A 19,695-nucleotide genomic window follows, 5' to 3' on the forward strand; every position below is an offset into this window, starting at 1 on the left:
TCTCATTTAATTTAGGTATTATTTCTAAGGCTTATTTAGAGGACAGAGCACTATATGATTTCCTGCGCTTGACAAGTTCACAGGCAGTACTAGACAAGACCCCACACTCTGCATACATTTTGGTTACAAATAAAATAAAAGAAATTATATTCCACACTGATCAATACATGCTATACACCTCATGTTAGGCATTAACCAACAATGTATAATAAACCACCACAATATAAATCCAGCACAGTATAACACGTAAACATCAAATGTTTTATTTTCAATACCAACTCACAAGAACATGCTTAAGCTTTACTGCACATTCAGCAAGATTGTTACCAACAGCATGGGTATATCAGGATGCTGGCTGTTATACATACAGATGAGTTACTCGGGCAGAGCCATTGCTTAGTGTTTGATTCTAGTGCAGTTTTACAATGTATACACTGTTCTATTAAACCATGACACAGTTTCAGCATCACTTATTAAAATTATTACAGTTATTTTAAATTTTAAGCATTTTCTTTGTTTTGCAGAGTAATGATTGGTAACCTTTGAATTATAAAAAAAAAAAAAAAAATAATAGATCAGATTTTTCATTTTCACTACAAATGAAAATCCGATCTGGTTTTCATGAGTTACACACATCACTGCTCTTTACAATAGATTGGTTTTGGCCAAGAATGCATTTCCGTTTTTGCTTCCTTGCTTCTTGAACCCAGAAATCTTATTGCAGTACAGCAATTTTAAGCCTGTCATTACCAAAACAACTAAAATGTTTTTAGGAGACATGCTAGCTAAAACCCATAGATGCCTAATATCCCTTTATTCTGTAGTTAGTTTGTATGGTGGTACACAGTGCAAGCCGAACATCTTAATTTCAGATGTGTTCCATCAGTGCCTCCTCTTGTAGTTCTCACAATTCCCTGCTTGTAATTGAGGATGCATATTGTTGTGTGTACATTAAGGTATACACAGGCATATGCAACATCCTTACAATTTACTATATAGCGTAACACAGAACAGGTAATGAGGCAAATCCCCCCCAAAAGATTTAGGACTTACAGCATGCAGAATACTATGTATATAATGTACAATAAAAAGTTCTGCACAGCAAGTATTAGTAAAAGGTATATACTGGCACCTCTGGGGGGGCAACTATCACACTCCATAGAAATATAATATGAACACTTCTTACCGGTTCACTTTAATGCTCATTATAACCAATTGGTTATAGGCTTTACAAATGTCACTGGCAATGGATGTGCAAAGTTGCAGTAAACATGGATTCCATCCACTTGTGTATATATAATATATTGTGTTGTAACAAAACACTAAAGAAATTTTTGTTTAACCCAACACTTGTTGGAGACCTGTTCTCCAAATACAGCCTCAAATGCAATGGCATACCCTTAGTGTTACTGCTGTTTATGACAATTTGCAACACAACCTTTGCCAACAATGTTGGGGTCATAAACAACCATGGAGCGGTGTTTGAAATTTAGGCTCCTGATAAATGGGGCAATTATTGTAGAGGATGAGCCTTTTATTATAACATAATATTTCCTAGCAAGTGTGAATTTACCCTGAAAAGACCATTTAAACTGCTACTAACAATTTAAATCTTCTACTTACAACAAGAATTTATCGTCATTGAGGTAAATATGCTGTGACATTGTAGAATGATATAAACAAATAATATAATATGTACAACTTAATGAAGTAACCGGCTTACAGAAACAAAATTACATTTACATCTTATGGCACTTCATCTTTATACAGATTACATTCTCATTGTATTAGATCTATACATTAAAGGGCAGTGAGCTCATTTACTGTGATGTGTTGTTGGTTAAATCTTTTTAACCATCCTATTTTTTTTTTTTTTTTTTTACTGCCAATCAGTGTTTTTTCTGTACCCATTTCTAATTTTATTGGCAAACTAGATTTCTTACTTGGCAATGAATAATTATTTTTGCAGATTACAGTACTAATATATATGTGTGTGTGTGTCTGTGTATATAGGTCTACCCTTTACAACTTTAAAATAGTCTACAACTATTTTTTTTAAGTGTGGAGGAGGATTGAGAGTCTGTAGTGGATGAAAATTCAGTGGAGGATCCCAGCAGGGACAGCTAGAGACATTTATCTGAAACTGACATATCATCTGCTATCCTAATTTATGGGTTGAACCTACAATTCCTTTTTAAAAAAAACATTAGGTTATTTAAATTTTTTCAAAAATTTAATAAAGGGTTATTCTACATATTGTCCATCTATTATTATCATGGATTTGCCTAATGAAGAATAATACAGCCAAGGCCAATTCATTTAATACAGGGCAGTATGATTGCACAGAATCCAGATGTCTACTTAGCTAATGATTTCCGCTTTCACATTGATTGCTGTGGATTACTTGATACGAATATTGTATACTCCATGTTCCTAATCTGTGGTAAATCAGTACAACTGTGGTTTATTTACATTTTTTATTCCCCTGTAAGAAACTGACAGTCACATTTCATAACTGAAAAGTTGCTGTTAATTTGCTATGGAGTGCTGCACATTTGGCCAATAAATATACATGACTGTGTCCACAATGTAAACCTGTCAGTAATTCACCTAATCTAAACTAGCATAAAAAATGAAAAGCAGAAACCACAGCTACCATGCATGCAAATCTCGAAATTTGCAAGAAAAGTCAAGCTCAGTCCCTTCCCAAAGACCTCAGATGAGCTCTAGGAATTTAGAAGAGGGCAGGTCAACAATAGATTTTTTTGTAAAGGTCACATTATACACATTTAAGATTCTGGAGTTCCTGGGTAACTTAGAAAGGCTTATAAATATACATGCAGACAGGATCTCAGCTTTCCATTTATACAGTAAATGCAGTTTAGGTACATTACTAACCGTTTTGTTTTAAATTAATGCTCAATAAATCCAATACTACAGACTTCCATATTTGTCTACAAAAAACATAGTAATTATGTGCACATTTTAGTTATCTTTTTCCTTATAACTTTTCATTTTGTTTATGATTTGACTATGATGTTCTCAGTTGTACTACTAGAAAGCACTGCTATGGTCCTGCAGAATCTGAAACAAAGGTAAAAAAACGTGCTCCTATTATTGGTAGTGGGCAGAAAGACTGTTACATTGGTTGCTTTCTCCTTCCCCACCCATGACCTGTCCCTTTCTGAAAATAAAACAAACTACAGCATCTATTCAAAGTAGAATGGACGAAGACACAAAAATACATATTTTCTTTGAGACTTGGGAAAGTTTTATTAATACCCTCAACACTACCACAGGGGCTCAATTGTATCATTGTTTCCCTCTCACTTCCCAGTATCTTTGTTGGGTTCTAGAGAATGACCCTTCATTCACCTGCAGACTTGATCATTTCATTTTGGGTCTGTACTATTAGATATGATATAGCTACAGGAAGGATTGAGGATGAGACTTTATAGGCCTAGCCAAGTATCTGGTGTAATAGCTCCATATTGATTTGATCTCTGTACCTTGTGCGATGTTTGTGATATTCTTTGTTGGTCTATTGTTGGACGATTGCCTGATTGTATGTGATTTTTTTTTGTTATGCATAATAAAATGTTTTATTCAAAATAAAAAAAAAGCCAGTGTCATCAACCAGTATGAAAATGTAAACTAATCTACATTTATACCAAATGACACAGTCAGGGAACAGTAGCAGTAATTTGTAGTCTTGCAGTACTCTGACTGAGAATCACCAATGCAGCTAACATTTTTACTCTGTATGGTTTTGTTATGGACATTTGCATCACGTAAGGATTTCAACTGCACAAATATCACAGCTAAAAACTTCTAAAAGTCCATATTCTAAAAATAATAATGGCAAAGAACATAAAATATACAGAAGACCTTCCACTAATAAATAATGCAACATTGGCCCTTCAGTGATTGCTGGACTGGGATGTCCATCTTCTATGGAATGGTAATACAGGAAGAAATTTGCTTCTCGTGATCTAGTCCTGTTCAATCATAATGCATACATCAATTGGCTTTGATGTTCAATCTATTTTATCAATTACTTTACAGTCAGCAGTCTGGTCTGTATTAATAATAATATAAGTGACTTTTCCTCCACAGAACAAGCCAAATACAGGAAAGAAAATAGATCTGGTCAAAAGTTATCCTCCAACGTGATGAGCTGTATTCGAGGTCCAATGTCAAGTATACTACTCCAGAGAACTAGTCGGTTTGGTCCTTCACCCATGCAAACATCATTTGTTATATGGTAAAGGTAAAGACTTGCAGGTTATAGTTGGCTCTGGAGTAAAATCCAGTTTCAGCTCTAGCTTGGTGGTTTACTGCCAGCAGCGTTTGTTGCCTCAAAGCTTGTTTGCCGAATTATTCTGCCAATCTGTCAGCAAGAGAAAAACAGATTAAAACCATTCAGACCTCTCCAAATTGTTGGTACAGGTTCATTATTCTAATGTAATCCAGAAAACTAAAGAGCAACTCCAATGAATTTACAGGTAAAACATTTAATGCAGTTTTACAGAGAATCGTTTTGGAAATAGAGGATTCATCCATCTGTTTAGTGCAAGTTACAGACATTATGGGGTCTATTTATAACAGGGAATCTGACATTTACAGAAACATTCCCTGCTGGAGTCTCTTCCTGGTCCAGTGATGGGTTCTCCAGACAGAGAATGTTTCAGTGAAGTTCACATTCACAGCTTTATAAATAGAACTCTATTATAAATAAAATAATACTCCAATTAAACTGATAAATACACAGTTAAAAAAAATATGTATTTTATTCATTTCTATGTTTTCATTTAAAAACCTTACATGGTTTAGCATTATTTTTATCCAAGTACTTAGATCCAAGTACTTAGGTAAATTTTGTGATTTATGGTTTATAAGGGGACTTATCCTTTTTAGTAACGTTACCATTTTTTTCAGTATAATATATAAAACACAATGTTAAATACAGTCCAACCAATGTTATTTTCACCATTTTAAAGAAACAAAACATTTACATCAGAATGTATATATATATATATATTATACGAATTTGATATTTACCAAACAAGATCTGACGAACAATCAATTGCTGCCATTTCAAACACATGGATCTGGTAGATTTTCCATGTTTGAATGTTTGGTGAATGTCAGATTCATTGCATTATAAATAGAGTTTATATTGTACTCTATTGTTTATATTGCAACTGGGATTTAAGTGGGCTGCTACTGGCAAAAGAAGACTCTCCTTAAATAAAATCTAATTTAGAACTAAAATGTTATACTGGCATATTGCAGCTTACCAGTCCCTAGATGTAGCTGTTGCATTTTTCTTTTCATTATTTCTTTTAATTTTTTACCTGGTGTTCCTGCCAGTAACACTCTTCTTGTGCTAGGGGACAACACACACGCACCATACTGTAATGCAATGTCACCATAGGACAATGTTGTAATATTTGCATAAAAGGTCATAAAACAACCCCTAACAAATTACTAACATCCTGAAGAATATAAAGTATGAATGTGCCATATAGAGCCCCCTTCAGATTTTGGCCAACTACCAAGGCACACAAAAGGGTGAACTCCTTTAGGCTTGTGGTTGTTACAGCTACCAACCAACAGCAATATAACACACTGTATCTCTATGTTCATTATGCAAAAACTACCCCCATGTCATATGGTGAAAATAATTTCTGTCTGTGACAGTTGACCTCTACGTAGATTTTGTCTTTCTCTACATGCATAAATACACTAAATGCAACATTACCCATGGTACAGTGTGCTGTGTAAATCAGCAGATTGTGTTAAGTTTGGGTTCTTGTCCTGGACTGTTAAATCCATCAATAAGGTTTCTATTACAGTCATCAATGTGTATACTTTCGCTGGAGATCTTGGAATAGGTCGCCTGGCCGGTGAAATCCAGAAGATCCTCCAAGGCTCTGCAATTATTAGTCCCATTTTGCTCCAAAGAAACGCTTGGATTGAGGTCATTCACGGGTGAAAATTCTGGGATGGATATGAGCTCTTCTTTAGATACTGGACTGCGAGGAAATATTGACAAGTGAGAAACCCACTGTACAAATTAAAGGTGCATGCGGTTTATTGGAAAAATAAAAAGGAAGGCAAGGTGGTCACTGAGATTTTTTAATTATAAGGGTTTTTGGACCCATACTTGGGTAATTTGTCCCATTAAAACAAACTGGATGTGGACCTCTGTCTCTCACCAAGCATACAAACAGAATTCCTTACCAGCACACTTATTCAAGGTCTGTAAATATTTAATGTATTACATTAGCAAGATGTGTATGACAGCTAAGCATAACATTTTCAGGTTTTTTTTCAATGCCAAGATTTTTTCCAATGTAACCCACCCCCCTGGGATCAAGACTATGCCCTGTGTGAGTCCATCCAGATGCAGGGCATCTTCTTGACTTATGTGACCTGTTTTGTCATGGATTGGAAGGGTTATCAGCAGTTACAATGCTGTAAACCTCCTCCTCGGTGTATGGAGTGAACCTGCCCTGTGCAGTTATCACATTATAGGATGAAGACTAGAGCGCTGGCAGATCACCAGGTATTTTTTTGTAAAGAAAAAACTAAATTTGCTAAGTGCAACAATGTGGTTATATGAATAGATTTCCTAAGAATAGGGTAGAGAGTTCAAGAGAGAGTGGGAGAAAGAGGGGGAGAGAACTTCAAATTAAAAATACTCCACTCATCTTAAGAAATTTAATTACATTTCTCCAATATAACAAATATTTTTGCAGTCAATTTAAAAACCGCACTAAATGCAACAACATTTCTTTCAAGCCTTTTCATGCACAGCCCAATTACTGAATTCTGCATGCATAAGCTCTAAAAACCTTTATCTTTTACATCATGAGATAAATCAAGCCTCCACCTAGCTATTGATTATTCTGAGGGTTGTTCATTAAAAGGTAAACATTTTGGCAGTTTTGTTATATTTGTCTGAACATTACATGTCAAAAGAAACAATTCTATTTAAAATGATTTGCCTCATGTTATGTAGCAAAAATAACACTAAATTTTAACATAGAAGAAATTATGTTTTCCAATGTATAAATATTTTTTAGGAAATGTCTCCTCATTTTTTTTAGCATATTTCTGTCAAAAATCAATTTAAATATATTTTGTAGATAACCTTACCAATAGCAATATTTTTTTTATTTGCACTACTTTAAACTAATCCCAAACTGTTAACAAATCCAGGTGAACAAGGTTTTTTTTATTAAACCTGACCTCTATTTAGATGGTCTTTATAAACAGGTGGTTTTCTGTTCTAGACTCAGAATATCATTAGGTACAGGGGACCAAAAACAAGTCCCTGGTCTAAAACTTTGTATTTGTAGTTGCCATTGGCATTTCTCTAAATTTTGTAGTGCTTTCCTTAGATAAGTTTGTTTATTCCTAAAGGCTTGTATTGGAAGGGACCTCATACATCTTTTCCTCTAACTTTAATAAGTTTGTAACGCATGTTTGAAATACAATAAAATAGTTTGATGATTTATAACTAATGAAGTACCTCACTTCCATTGACTGAACTTCATCTGTAGAATCATCCAGACTGTTACATTTCCCTTCAAACACATCAAGCTGGATAAGGCCAATATTTGATTTCAGGTTACTGGAAAACAATTCTTGAGGTTTTTTTTCAATGATTTTAGCAGCTGGCTTTTTATCTTCTGTGTGGGAGGATAACCCATTGACTTGCACTAAAACAACAACATCCAGGGAAACAATACAATATGTTATATGTATATACAGAGAATTTTAATTTTTTATAACACAGTCCTGAAGGAAATATCTGTTTTATGTGTATTCTCAGGCTATTGATGCACAACAAGGAGCACATGAAGACCTTGTATGTGTTGGATGACATATGTGTAATGGTTACTGGCAGTATATTGGGTAAAAAACAGAAACATAACCTCATACAGCACACAAAGATAATGCCACTAACTAACAAATATATTAGAACAAGTAAAATGTATTGGCCATCCATTCTGCTTCCTAATGTGTGTTCTTTTCTTCTTGTCACAAGACTATGTCTACATGTTCCCAATAGATGCAACATTTAAGGAGTCCACAGATCCTACTTGATACTTTGAGTAATCAAAGGGTCCTTTACCCAAGAAAAGAGATTTTAGCTCTATGTGAGCTATGAGGGTCCTGCATGCCCTCCTGCCTTCTTACAGCTTTTCTTTAACCATCCAATACCAAGAAACACTGCCTAACATAGTGTTTAGGGTATTCCCAATCCTCCTAATGGATGTTTCATAATATATAAATAGGAATAAACAAAAATCAAAACAAGTTAAATGGTACCCTTGTAACAGCCAATATTTGCCAAAAACTGAAATATAAATGTTGGATAAGCTGACACAAACAATTCCCACTTAGCAAATTGCTGTATACACTTAATGCTATGCTGTTTTCCCTTTTAGAAACCAAACATTTACCTACCTGTGTCATTATCCTTTGTTACACTCTCAGAATTTAAAGATAGCTGAACCTCTGGTTTTAGTTCTTCTTTCTGGAAAAAAATTAAAACATTACAATCTACGACAATACTTCCATGCCTAAAATCGAGGATTATGTATGCTTGTTTTAGGGTGTGACAGAAACTACCCAAACCAAAAGATCAGATTTACATCAAGGCAATTAGCATTCTTGAGTTCAGCTATTGCAGTTTACATAATCTCCACATACAGATACACATTTATACATCATTATTAAGATTACAAAATATTTGCAAAGTTTTTTTTTAACCAAGCTTGAAATACTGGATGTTCTCTAAGGAAAATGGGATCAAATTTAATTTTTAATTGTTAAATACCAGTTTATATGTAATATAGAACATGTGGAAGCCATCACAAGGCAGCATACCTTGGTTTCTGGAACTTCACTTCTTCTTGTCCTTTTCATGATCTCATCAATTCTCTGTACAAAGAAAAACATCAAAACATATCTCTTGGTGCTTTAATTATTTTTTTCACACATTAAAAGAGCAAACTTTTCACGCGGAAAAAAAAAAGAAACGGTTTATAACTGGACCATCCAATTTAAAGGGTTTATTTGGATGTTGAAAGCTTTCTTATGAATATAACTTGTGTTAGAATTGCATGACTAATGCTTAGCTAAGGTTTGATAATAACACTTGTTTAACACAGGCCCACAAAAAATGAACAGTTAGAGAATCAGATTATTTTTCAGTTTTAGTAATAAAAAAAAAAATTCTGTTCTTACATAACCTGTATACTGAATACTTTATTGTACCATAACTCTAATTTAGCTAGTGGTGCTGAATGTTTGCAAACTTTTGCTTTCGTTTTCAAATTAGAGCATCACATCTTAAAAGGTGGTACTACACGTTTGTATGTATTGGAGCCAATACAGAAGGGAAAATTATGGTGTGATAGGCTTTAGGGCTCACACCCAGGTGGTCCGTTGTAGTGAGTAAATAAGTGTGTTATGTTGTACAATAACTTGCACTATATTGGTAGGACAGTCCCGTTATTTCAACAGGATGACAACCAAACTGAACTGAGCCAACCAAAAACTGAACAAGTAACTTTTTTTCCCCATTTCAGTGCATCAGAATGCATCATGCAGTACTATGAGCTGCAAATAAGTGTGGAAAATAAATGTCACTGCAACATGCCAACGTGTGTGTCCTTTCTCTTAGTTCATAGTAGCCACAAAGTTTTGAGAACACCAGGTCTGGGGATATTTGAGTTAACTGTGAATATTCTAGCCTGGTGATTGGTCACTTTCTCTTGTTGCTGGGAAAGCTTCCACGTTCCCAGATTTATACTGATGCAAGTTTGTTCTGCCAATACAGGTCGAGGAAACACTGTGCTTACCTTCTTTCTCTCTAGTCGTTCTTGTTCAATCTGCTGTATAATCTGTTCTCGCTCTATTCTCATAGCTTCTGCTGCTTCTCGAGCCTTAATTTCAGCCTCTTCTTTCTAGAAGGAGTGACACATAAATGAATCTACATTGTGACTGTACATTCCCCCATTGTTCTATTCTGCTTTTATTTACATATCAAACATTTAAATTATTAGGCCATTCACTTTATCTAGAATGTCATGTAACACTTTTAAACACACAGGCTGGCACAACCACTGCTTACACGCAAGTGCCCTATAATTAAAAAAAATTCCTGGACACTGCATACATATGCACCTACAGCAAATGTTTACAGCATGTTTTAGGATAACCATGTAATAAAGTATTTGTTGTTTTTTATTTCTATATTCAATTCATCCTGAATTTCTACAAAAGTAAATTACATGTTTCATACCTAAAAGTCCTAAATTCATAGTACTACCAACGCTTTTCATACAGAGATGGATGCGATACCTGTAATAATATGTTAGCTGGATCTGAGACTTATTATAGCAAGTTGGTATTACTGGGGAGAAAGAAGAAACCAAAGCAAACAATAGAATGGAAAAAGGTTCACGGGCTCACTCATATTGGTTTAAACTAGTTCAACTAACTGGAATTCATATTGATTTTAGAAAATGTAATGCAAAATCCCTGCTTTATATTGGTCTAAACTCTTGAGCTGAAAGAAGATTAAAAAATAGCTGTCCACAGCATTGGAACTCTTTTTCTGAAGATGTGATGATATTTACCTGCTTCTCCAGATAGGCCTGCATTTCCTTTTCTTGTTTTTCCTTTAGGATTCTTTCTTCCTCTGCTTTTATATTTGCTTCTTCTTCTTCTTTTCTTTTGGCTTCCGCCTCTTCTTGCCTTTTCTTCTCTGCCAACAAAGCTGCTTCTGCTTGTCGACGTTGCCTCTCCTCCTCAGCCTTCCTCTTCTCCTCTTCCTTCTTCAGCCTGTAAGGACAATACAGTAAAATAAAATTGTTTTACAGGGACAAATGGGATAAAACTCTGAATGAAATCTGAGGTAAAATAAAAGTGGTCATTTATTCTGACAGTTATATTACTAGGAGTTGTTTATTTCTAAACTACAACTTAACCTACTAAGGTGGCCTTATACAAAAGTGTGGAGCTTAAAGAAAACACGATATGACAAAAATACAGAGGCCACTTTTGTTTTTGTAAATACTAGATGCCTTGCTATCATTTGATGTTTTGTCCGTGACTTGAAAGCATTTAAACCAAATATAAGGATATGAATATATGACTTTCATTTGTTGTATGTATGTTTTAAGTCAATGATGTAAAAGCACAGACAGGAAGGCAGCTATCACCTTCAGAGGAAGCCCAGCAAATGGAATCTTAATATTTCAGAGAACAAACTTAACATAGTACTGTTAAGACAAGAATATGGCTAGGATAACTGTAGCATTTGACACAAGCCATTGTAAAATGATGACATACTTCAACCATCTGTGGAACTAAAATCTATTACTGCTTATTTGAATACATGGCTTTAATAAAAAAAGGGTAATTTCTGAATGCAGTCACTTAATCCAACTAATCAGAATAATTTACTCCAAAAGGCTGGTTGCCTTTAAACACAGACTTGGCATATTCATACTTTTTTTATATAAATGCAGTAAATACAATACATTTATGGCAAATAATTAGCCTGATGTGCATTTAGAGACTTTATATTTGTGTGTTTGATTTAATTGTGAAGGGCATGCCAGTTTAATACCTCCTATGCTGTGGACCCAGATAAGTGGCATGGCAATAAAACAATAGACATCTCCATCTGTGCCCATGCCTACCACTGGTAAATATAGAAATATAAAATAGAAATCTGTAAATTTATATTATACTTCTTTATTATATTTTGTCATTTAAACGTCAACCTAGATTCACCTCTCTGCCTCCTCACGCTCCCGTCTCTCTTGCTCTTCTTGTTCTTTCTGGAATCGTGCCTGGCGCCTTTTTTCTGCCAGAATCTTAGCAGCCTCATCCGCGTCAGTTGTCCCTGCCGTGGTTTTTCCAGAGCCTGGAACATAAAAGGAATATAAACTGCAGATAATGTATGAACTCTGTCCAAACCCTGGCAAAAGTGAATGAGTGAATATTTAAGTACAGCAGCAGCATTTCTTGTGCGGCTGGCGCTCTCCATTGTGCTGAAGTTGCTACTTTTTCCATTTTCAGGAAAATAAATTCAAAGGTCACACCATGCACATAACATATATCAATATCAAAATAAAATATTAATATCAAAATATAAAATAATTGTAAAACTGAACTTCAGGCTTACCTTCTTTTAGCCTATAAATGGGGAGGGGCTCTTCTTATGCCTACATTGGATGGCCTTTTTTTCATGGATACTGCAGACTAAGCATTGGAAACTCCAGCTTTTCTATTGGACCTACCTTGTTTTTAAGAGCATGGACTCCTTTTGTTAGACTCTCACCTTTTTATCTGCACTGTTCACAGCTCACTCCACTCTACTATTCATGCCTAACATGTCAGTCATTCATGGCTTTAGTAAATGTATTTCCCACTATGTGCTAAATGTGACATGCAGAGCCCACTCTTCCCCGTCTGTGCTCTCTACAGCCCACCCCTTTCAGTTTTTGGCCACCAATCAATAACCTATTCATAGATTTACTAAAGGTATTTCATGCCACATGCTAAATGTGACATGCATTGCCTACCAAGCCCAACCAAAAGGTGTCAGGAGGAGTTTAGCTTAGAAATGTCTGGCTGGATCTCATTTTGGTTCATTCTATCGCTAATGGAATGAAGATTTCCCTTTCATATGTAATTGTGCATGTTTAACACCTAATATGATAAATGAAGTAAGGTATACTCAAATACACTGTTTTACCATATAATTCACACATTAAATGACTGACCATAGCATGTATTACAGCAATGTCACAGTGAAACCCAGAAACCCTCAGAGGTATTTTGATCCTGGCAGGAGAAAAAGGAAACATACTAATGTGACATTCTGGCTGTTGCTGAATATTTGTAGGTTTGAAAGGTACAGCTGAAGTGCTGTGTGCATATTTATATACCCTGGGAGAGATCCCAACTCCACACAGCACTAAGATTTAATATATTGTATAACTTACCATCATTAGCATCTTTCTTCTCACCAGTGGAAGGACTTTTCACTGGTTTGGATAATTCTGTTTTCGGTTCCACAGGATGTTCTTGTGTTTCAGGACTTGTTTTGTTTTTTTCTGTCTTCTTTTTGGGGGTGTCTTGGCTAGTATTTGTGCTGGATCGTGTTTTTAGAGGAGAGCCGGGGAACGGCTTGTTGTTTTTCCCTGGAGACTGTGCATACGACTTTGAAAATGACCTGAAAGTAAATACATACAGCTTTGCTTTTATGATCTAAATTATCACCATAAACAATTCTAAAAAAACACATCAACAAGTATACGTTTACAGTGATTATGACTAATAATACATTTTTGCAACAGCTTATATTACTATATATATATATATACAGTGCTCAACCCAGAAATGTTTTTAAGCCGGGTGGGAAGAAATTGTAGGTGGGTGGCAGCCCTTGTATTGTGACCAAACTCTTTAGTAATCACTCAAAAACAGCCGGGTGGGTGCTGAAAAGTGCCGGGTGGTGCACCCAGCTAAAAGGGCCTGGGGAGAACCCTGTATATATATATATATATATAATAATCTAACCTTTTTTTTTCATTTACTTGCTATGGGCAATACCCTCACCTTGGGCACAACACCTCAACATTTTAGTTAAATTTACCCAGGATGTAAGATTGTCATGCTGATTTTAAATGCTTTAGTGGCAATTCTGGTAAAATATTCATTAGCCTCATTGTCAGCCCATGTACAGACATCCATTGTCCAGTTTGATAAAAGAAGGGCCCTTTCCTATTATACTTCACGAAATTACTTAATATCGTGGCCTATATTTTGTAGTTAATTCATAACTTACAAGGCGTGCAATAAAGCCAGTGATATCCTACAGTGTTTTCTCTTCCGAAAGCAATAGAGAACTGCATGATGAAGGAAGATCTAATCATATGACTAGCAGGTCAAGTGACCAAGCCCCCCTCCCATCTTTTCATTCATTGTAATATCACTACACCAATTTTGGAGTCCCAAAGTCTGTGTAGGACTAAACAACTTTGTAACAGACAACTCTGTGCTTTATTTATGTATATGCATTTTTTAAAGTAGCTGTAGGGCCCAAGGGGAAATGAAAAGCAATACAAAGGCATCAAACTCTGCAAGGGAGCTGAATTTACATCCACTGATGTAGGAATTAATATTGGGACTTGCCCGCTCCACACACAAACACTTAAGGCCAGAAAAAATAATGTTTAATATACAATGTTGTTTTGCTAGTATAAAGGTATAATAATAATAATAAAAAAAACACAGAACAATACAGTCAAACATCAACGTGAAGACATTATTGTGTATGGCCTCTTCACTTTGATACTTGATTATATTGTGGTTACATTTGCTGAATAAATTTTGTCTGAGAAAATAACAAATCAGTCATTTGATAACACATGACTAAAATGGTAAAAGAATGATGTGACAGATTTTCTATTTAAGATCCTAACAAAGTTGGGGGAGGTTTCCAATACAACTATCAAAAGTGGTTATAGGTCTAAAAAACAAAAACGTGATATGTCTATAGTGTTCTATTGGAAATCCTACTTTGGTGCTGCTGGAGAAGATGATCTTTTGGACAGGGTTGCAGGGGATTCAGTTCTTCGAAGAGGAGAACCAAGAACACGGTCTTGAACGGGAGTTGTTGCTCGCCTTTCTTTCTTTAACTTCTCTGGCTACAAAATTAGAAAACCAAACTAAGCCTGAAGCACTTATAAAAGCTGTGTAAAAAACTATATATCACATTCATAAAAGTTGAAACAGTTGACATTTAATAAGTATGTATTGTTAAAAAAAAATGTCATAGTTTTGAAAAGAATGCAAAGGATTAGAACATCTTTTAGGTTATGGCTTCTATGGAGGGCTCCGTTAATGCATTTGTAAAGGGAAATCACTTTCTGATTTCTGCTAATCTAACCTATAACTTTAAAATGTTATAGGTACCATTTTTAATCTCAATCGAATCAATAATCTGAGCACAGTTTTTAAACCTAATTTAGATTTCTAAATCTCAACCCTGTAGCCTGCTTATTCCATACCTCCACTACTAATAAAAGAATGGTTGGGTGGGTCATGGTTGCTCTATAATGACCAAAGAAAAACCATGATAAACACTGTTGTCATACTCATGAAAACAAAAATGGACAGGTCTAGCCATAAAGCTCAACAGTCACTGGCTCATAGGAAATGATTTCCCATAATTGAAAATTATGGAATTACAATTGGGCTTTCCCTAAATAGCCATTTTGCCCGGGTAGTTTACCTGGATAGATGTACATATTACTTACCTAAAAAAAGGAGATTATATTTCCAAATATTCATTCTATAAAATTATGTTTAATGCAACTATTTATTCTAAGTAGTATATACAATTGGGTTAGGAGATTTTAGGTAATGCAATTATTTGCACCAATGTAGAATATGAATCACAATGTGAATCCTGGGCAAAAAAAAACAATGTTTATATTTCCAGGAAAAAAATGAAACGTCCCATCACAAAATAAAGGTAGCAAAAAAATAAAATAAAAAAGTTTACCTGTGGCTCTGGAGTAGTGGGTGTCTTTGCTCCATCTGTTCCATTAGGGGACGGCAGGGTCTTCCTCCGCTCGGTGCTCCGAGAAGGAGAAGACTTGTAGGGAGATTTAAGAGGACTAGCAGGGGCTACACGAGGACACACATGATAGACTAAAGAGTTACAGCATAAAGGCAAAGAACAAAGGATGGTAAAGTAGAAAATTTACAGAAGAAGAAGGGGGAAGGGAATACAGAAATATGTTAATATAATATTTTAATACACCTTACTCAATATGATATTGATCTTGGATGCATTTCAAGTACCCAGACTGCTCAATTAGAATGTCAGGGGAATGAAGGAAAAGTATGTACAGCTAATTTGACTAATGCAAATATTCTTGACAATATTGACTAATATTGATAAAATGCACTCTTCACTACATGCAAATACACACAAGTGTAAAAAACTGCAATATCAATATATATATATATATATATATATATATATATATATATATACTGTTTATTAGTAATCACCTAAGGTTTATTTTGCTGCATACTTCAAATACCTAAATTACATTTTTCAAAAGCACATTTGAGGACAAAAATATTTCTGCATTGACTAATATTATTAATTGAAAGAGCCAATAAAACCCAGATTGCAACTTGCCTTAAAGAAATTACAATATAATAATTTAAGATTGTAAAAAGATTGTAAATGAGATATTTAATACCCTACCGAATTTCTGACAGTCACTCTGTTTTAGGCCATAGTCCGTAAGACAGAAAAGACTGATGTGAGAAATGCAATGTAACCAGAAAAAAAATCTGATTGAAATTCACAAAAATACAAAACGTTTTGTTGGATTACAAAAATACAGTTATATTGGTTGTTATGTATTGCTGCACTGAATAAACCTAAATATAATAACCACTTTTTTGTTGATATAGATACTTTTACAAAAAAAATTAAAATTTAATACCATTTGATTTTTAGGTTAGGCAACAGTTTTATTTATTTTTTAAGAGTTAAAGCGTATCTAAACTCAGAAATTTCACTTTACATAAAAGAGTAGACAACCCTGCAGGATTAAAGGTAAGTGTTTTTTTTTTTGTTTGGCAGTTTTCAGTTTAGTTCCTCTTTAATGATCCTTCCAGACACTTTAAATAATAAAATCAAAAACCAAAAATTAACAAAATGATAACAAATAATGGAAAAGATGGATTAAAAGATGAGAAGGATATGAGATGAGTAAATTGCTTCCAGTCGCACTTTTCATTTATTCAACCATTTAGATAACTATACTACCAAATTTTTTTAGTATTTCTTATATTATTTGGGGGAAAAATTAAAGGCATGATTTTATTGCTGTGTAGCAATACAGGTCCTGACACATGGATGAGGTGAGAATGATATATAAATATGATACTCTTCTATGTTCCTCTATGGAATTAAATAAAAGTTCTTCCAATGAGTTCATACTACTGATGACTTTAGTAAGTGGTAGAACTATAGGGGCCCATGGAAATTCTCTGGCACCAAGATATACAGAATTCTCTGAAACTCCTGAAAATTTGGACGCATTTACCTACCACATAAAATCACAGCAATCAAAGCAATGATTACTTTTGTATAAGATCTGATCATCCATTTTTAAATCTGGATTGCAATCTATCATCTGATCACCACTTCCTTAAAACTGTGTTCTATATTAAAATTTTGGATTAAGTTGTTGGTGCTGGAAGTAGGTTAGTGGCTGAATCATTGGGTGAAAATATTGCTACCACCTTATTGATGAGCTGCATTAATTACACTATTGTTTTGGGGTTGGGATTCATTTTCAGAAAGATAAATAAAGCTTGGCATTGATTAGGGTGAACACATTTCCATCTCACTTTCATTCAAGAATAAAGCCTCATGATTCTGTTATTCACCTTGGTTGTGTTTCACACATTACCTGACATGGAATGACATGATTCATTTAGCACAGCTGCACTCCTGCTCCTTGATAAGGAAGAGTGCGTTGGAGTCAGCAGTCGTGTGACAAGGAAATTTTCCATGGGACTAAGATACAAACGACGGGCTGAAGAATGGAAGCATATGAATATTAGAACAAAAAAAAAAAAAAAAAATATGAGATAATGGCAAACAAAATCAAATGATGAAAGGGAACATAAAGTAAAGATGGTAAAATAAATACAAGAGCCAACATTTGTAATATTGCTATATATTATCTACATTTATAAAAATCCAATTTTTAACCAATGGGCCGAGACAAAAAACATGCAATTGGTATTTTCAGAATGAGGTCAACTATGACCGTATGTTTCGATCACGAGGTTTAGTTTAAGCCTTCATCTATTTTGAGTCAACCAAAAATCTTAAATCTTAAAACTGAACAAGGCAAATTCTCAAAGCAATCATTTTAATGCATGCAAATTAAAAAATAAAAGTATTACCTATGGAACAGACCATTACATTTTCAATAACTCATTGCACTAGATTTATGAAAGCTCTCCAAGACTGGAGAAGATAGACTATCATATGAGAACCTGGGTGATCCAGCAAATCTGGAATAGATTTCTTAAAAATTATTTGCTCTTAGTTGACAAAATGTTTTAAATTAAATAAATGTTTTAAACCCATTTTAGGTTTCTGGATCACCCATGTCACCATAGTCAGTCTTCTCCAGTCTTGGAGAGCTTTATTAAATCAGGACCATCGTGTAGCTATTGGACCCATCAGGCCTTGCAACAGATTACAGTCAGACAATGGTTTACCACCTACTCCTACTACATGTTCTGCCTCATTGAGAAGACACATGGATTCTGCTGTAATGCAGGGATAATGGAAAATGTAGTGTTCTATGTTGGATGTCACATGGTCTTCCTTTTTAACCCTTTTTAAATCATAGTGCAGCATGCAAGCACATTTGGCCCATCACACAAATGTTCACACCTTTCTATATACTTTGTACTCGCCTACCAGCCTTATTGCTATCAGAATTGCTTTGTCCATTTTTGAGTTTAATTGGGCTTTAATGTCAGGTCTGACACGCATACACCCTATTATGTATTACAAATCAATAAACAGAGCAAACAGAAGAGTCTCTGTATTCCATTCATCAAATAATGGCCCACTAAGAGTTAGGAATTCTGTTTACATAGGTTTCTATAATACATGATAATAACTAAACAAAAGACCATCACTTGTAAAGCGACAGAACGGATCCAGTACGTCCAATTCATAGCACAGCATGTCTTGGTAATTGGTCTGGAAAGATGCACTGCAGTTTTGGCTCATGTACAAGCTGTCTGCGTTCAACCTTCATTCCAGTCTGCTGCACAGCAACAAATAAATTTAGCACTTTGACACACCTAAGTATAAGAGACGCATCTACCCTGTACTGCAAGGTCATCTGTCTCGTGATAAATGTACTTACAACACAAAAACAGACGCTAATTTAATATTCCTTTGTTTTTGGGGCTGGCATACTACCTTGGTGTAGTAATGATACATGCCACTCAGCACAAAGAGAATATAGATCATTTCATAAATGAATTTGTAAGGCAGAAAATCAATTTAAAAAATGTGACATATGCTCAGTGCAAATATATTTTTAATATTTTTAATTAATAATAACTGCACACACATTTTCTTACATGCTGGCAATACTTACATGCCAATGTGTGCAGAGCTAACCCATACATTTCATGGAGCACAAACAAATATGAATGAACATTGACTCCATAGTGGCAGAGTGGATATTTTCTTGAATCTAATGGAGAAATCTACAGCTGTAGGGCAGTTGAATAAATCCTAAATGCTCACCCACTGCCTATCAACCCAATATCCACTGCTAGCCTTATCCAGTGCAAAATGCAGCCTCCTATACAAGAAAGAATGGCTGGAAGATCCATTTTCTGCTAAATGGATGATATAACTTACTGCAGATTGCATACCATTTTTCTGTGCCGCTTATTAATATTAGGAGATTCAGTCCAAAGTAATACTTTATAGTCTGGAAGGTTGTGTTGGCTGGTGGAATCTCGGATGCATTGGGGCATCAGTAAGATCCTCTCTCTTATCTAGATCATAGTTCTTGCCTT

General features: G+C 34.8%; 1 protein-coding gene across 15 annotated transcripts in view; it reads right to left on the reverse strand.

The window, feature by feature from the left end:
- Positions 1–240: 240 nt before the first annotated feature.
- Positions 241–19,695, reverse strand: part of MAP7D2 (MAP7 domain containing 2) — a 67,235-nt gene continuing 47,780 nt past the window's right edge. For 8 of the 15 annotated variants that reach the window (XM_072428128.1, XM_072428093.1, XM_072428213.1 and 5 more), the window contains 12 exons: positions 17,544–17,669; positions 15,608–15,756; positions 14,620–14,747; positions 13,041–13,270; positions 11,824–11,956; positions 10,662–10,866; positions 9,882–9,986; positions 8,905–8,958; positions 8,482–8,551; positions 7,541–7,730; positions 5,765–6,038; positions 241–4,390 (listed from right to left, as the gene is read on the reverse strand). In XM_072428128.1, the coding sequence (XP_072284229.1) occupies positions 5,789–6,038; positions 7,541–7,730; positions 8,482–8,551; positions 8,905–8,958; positions 9,882–9,986; positions 10,662–10,866; positions 11,824–11,956; positions 13,041–13,270; positions 14,620–14,747; positions 15,608–15,756; positions 17,544–17,669 (1,640 nt within the window). In that variant the 3' untranslated portion in view covers positions 241–4,390; positions 5,765–5,788. Of the gene's footprint in view, positions 4,391–5,764; positions 6,039–7,540; positions 7,731–8,481; positions 8,552–8,904; positions 8,959–9,881; positions 9,987–10,661; positions 10,867–11,823; positions 11,957–13,040; positions 13,271–14,619; positions 14,748–15,607; positions 15,757–17,543; positions 17,670–19,695 lie in introns of those variants that run through there. The other 7 variants (XM_072428153.1, XM_072428135.1, XM_072428144.1 and 4 more) reach the window with 5 other exon arrangements.

Source organism: Pyxicephalus adspersus, chromosome 1 (genome assembly GCF_032062135.1).
Source record: "Pyxicephalus adspersus chromosome 1, UCB_Pads_2.0, whole genome shotgun sequence".
NCBI classification, from domain to species: domain Eukaryota; kingdom Metazoa; phylum Chordata; class Amphibia; order Anura; family Pyxicephalidae; genus Pyxicephalus; species Pyxicephalus adspersus.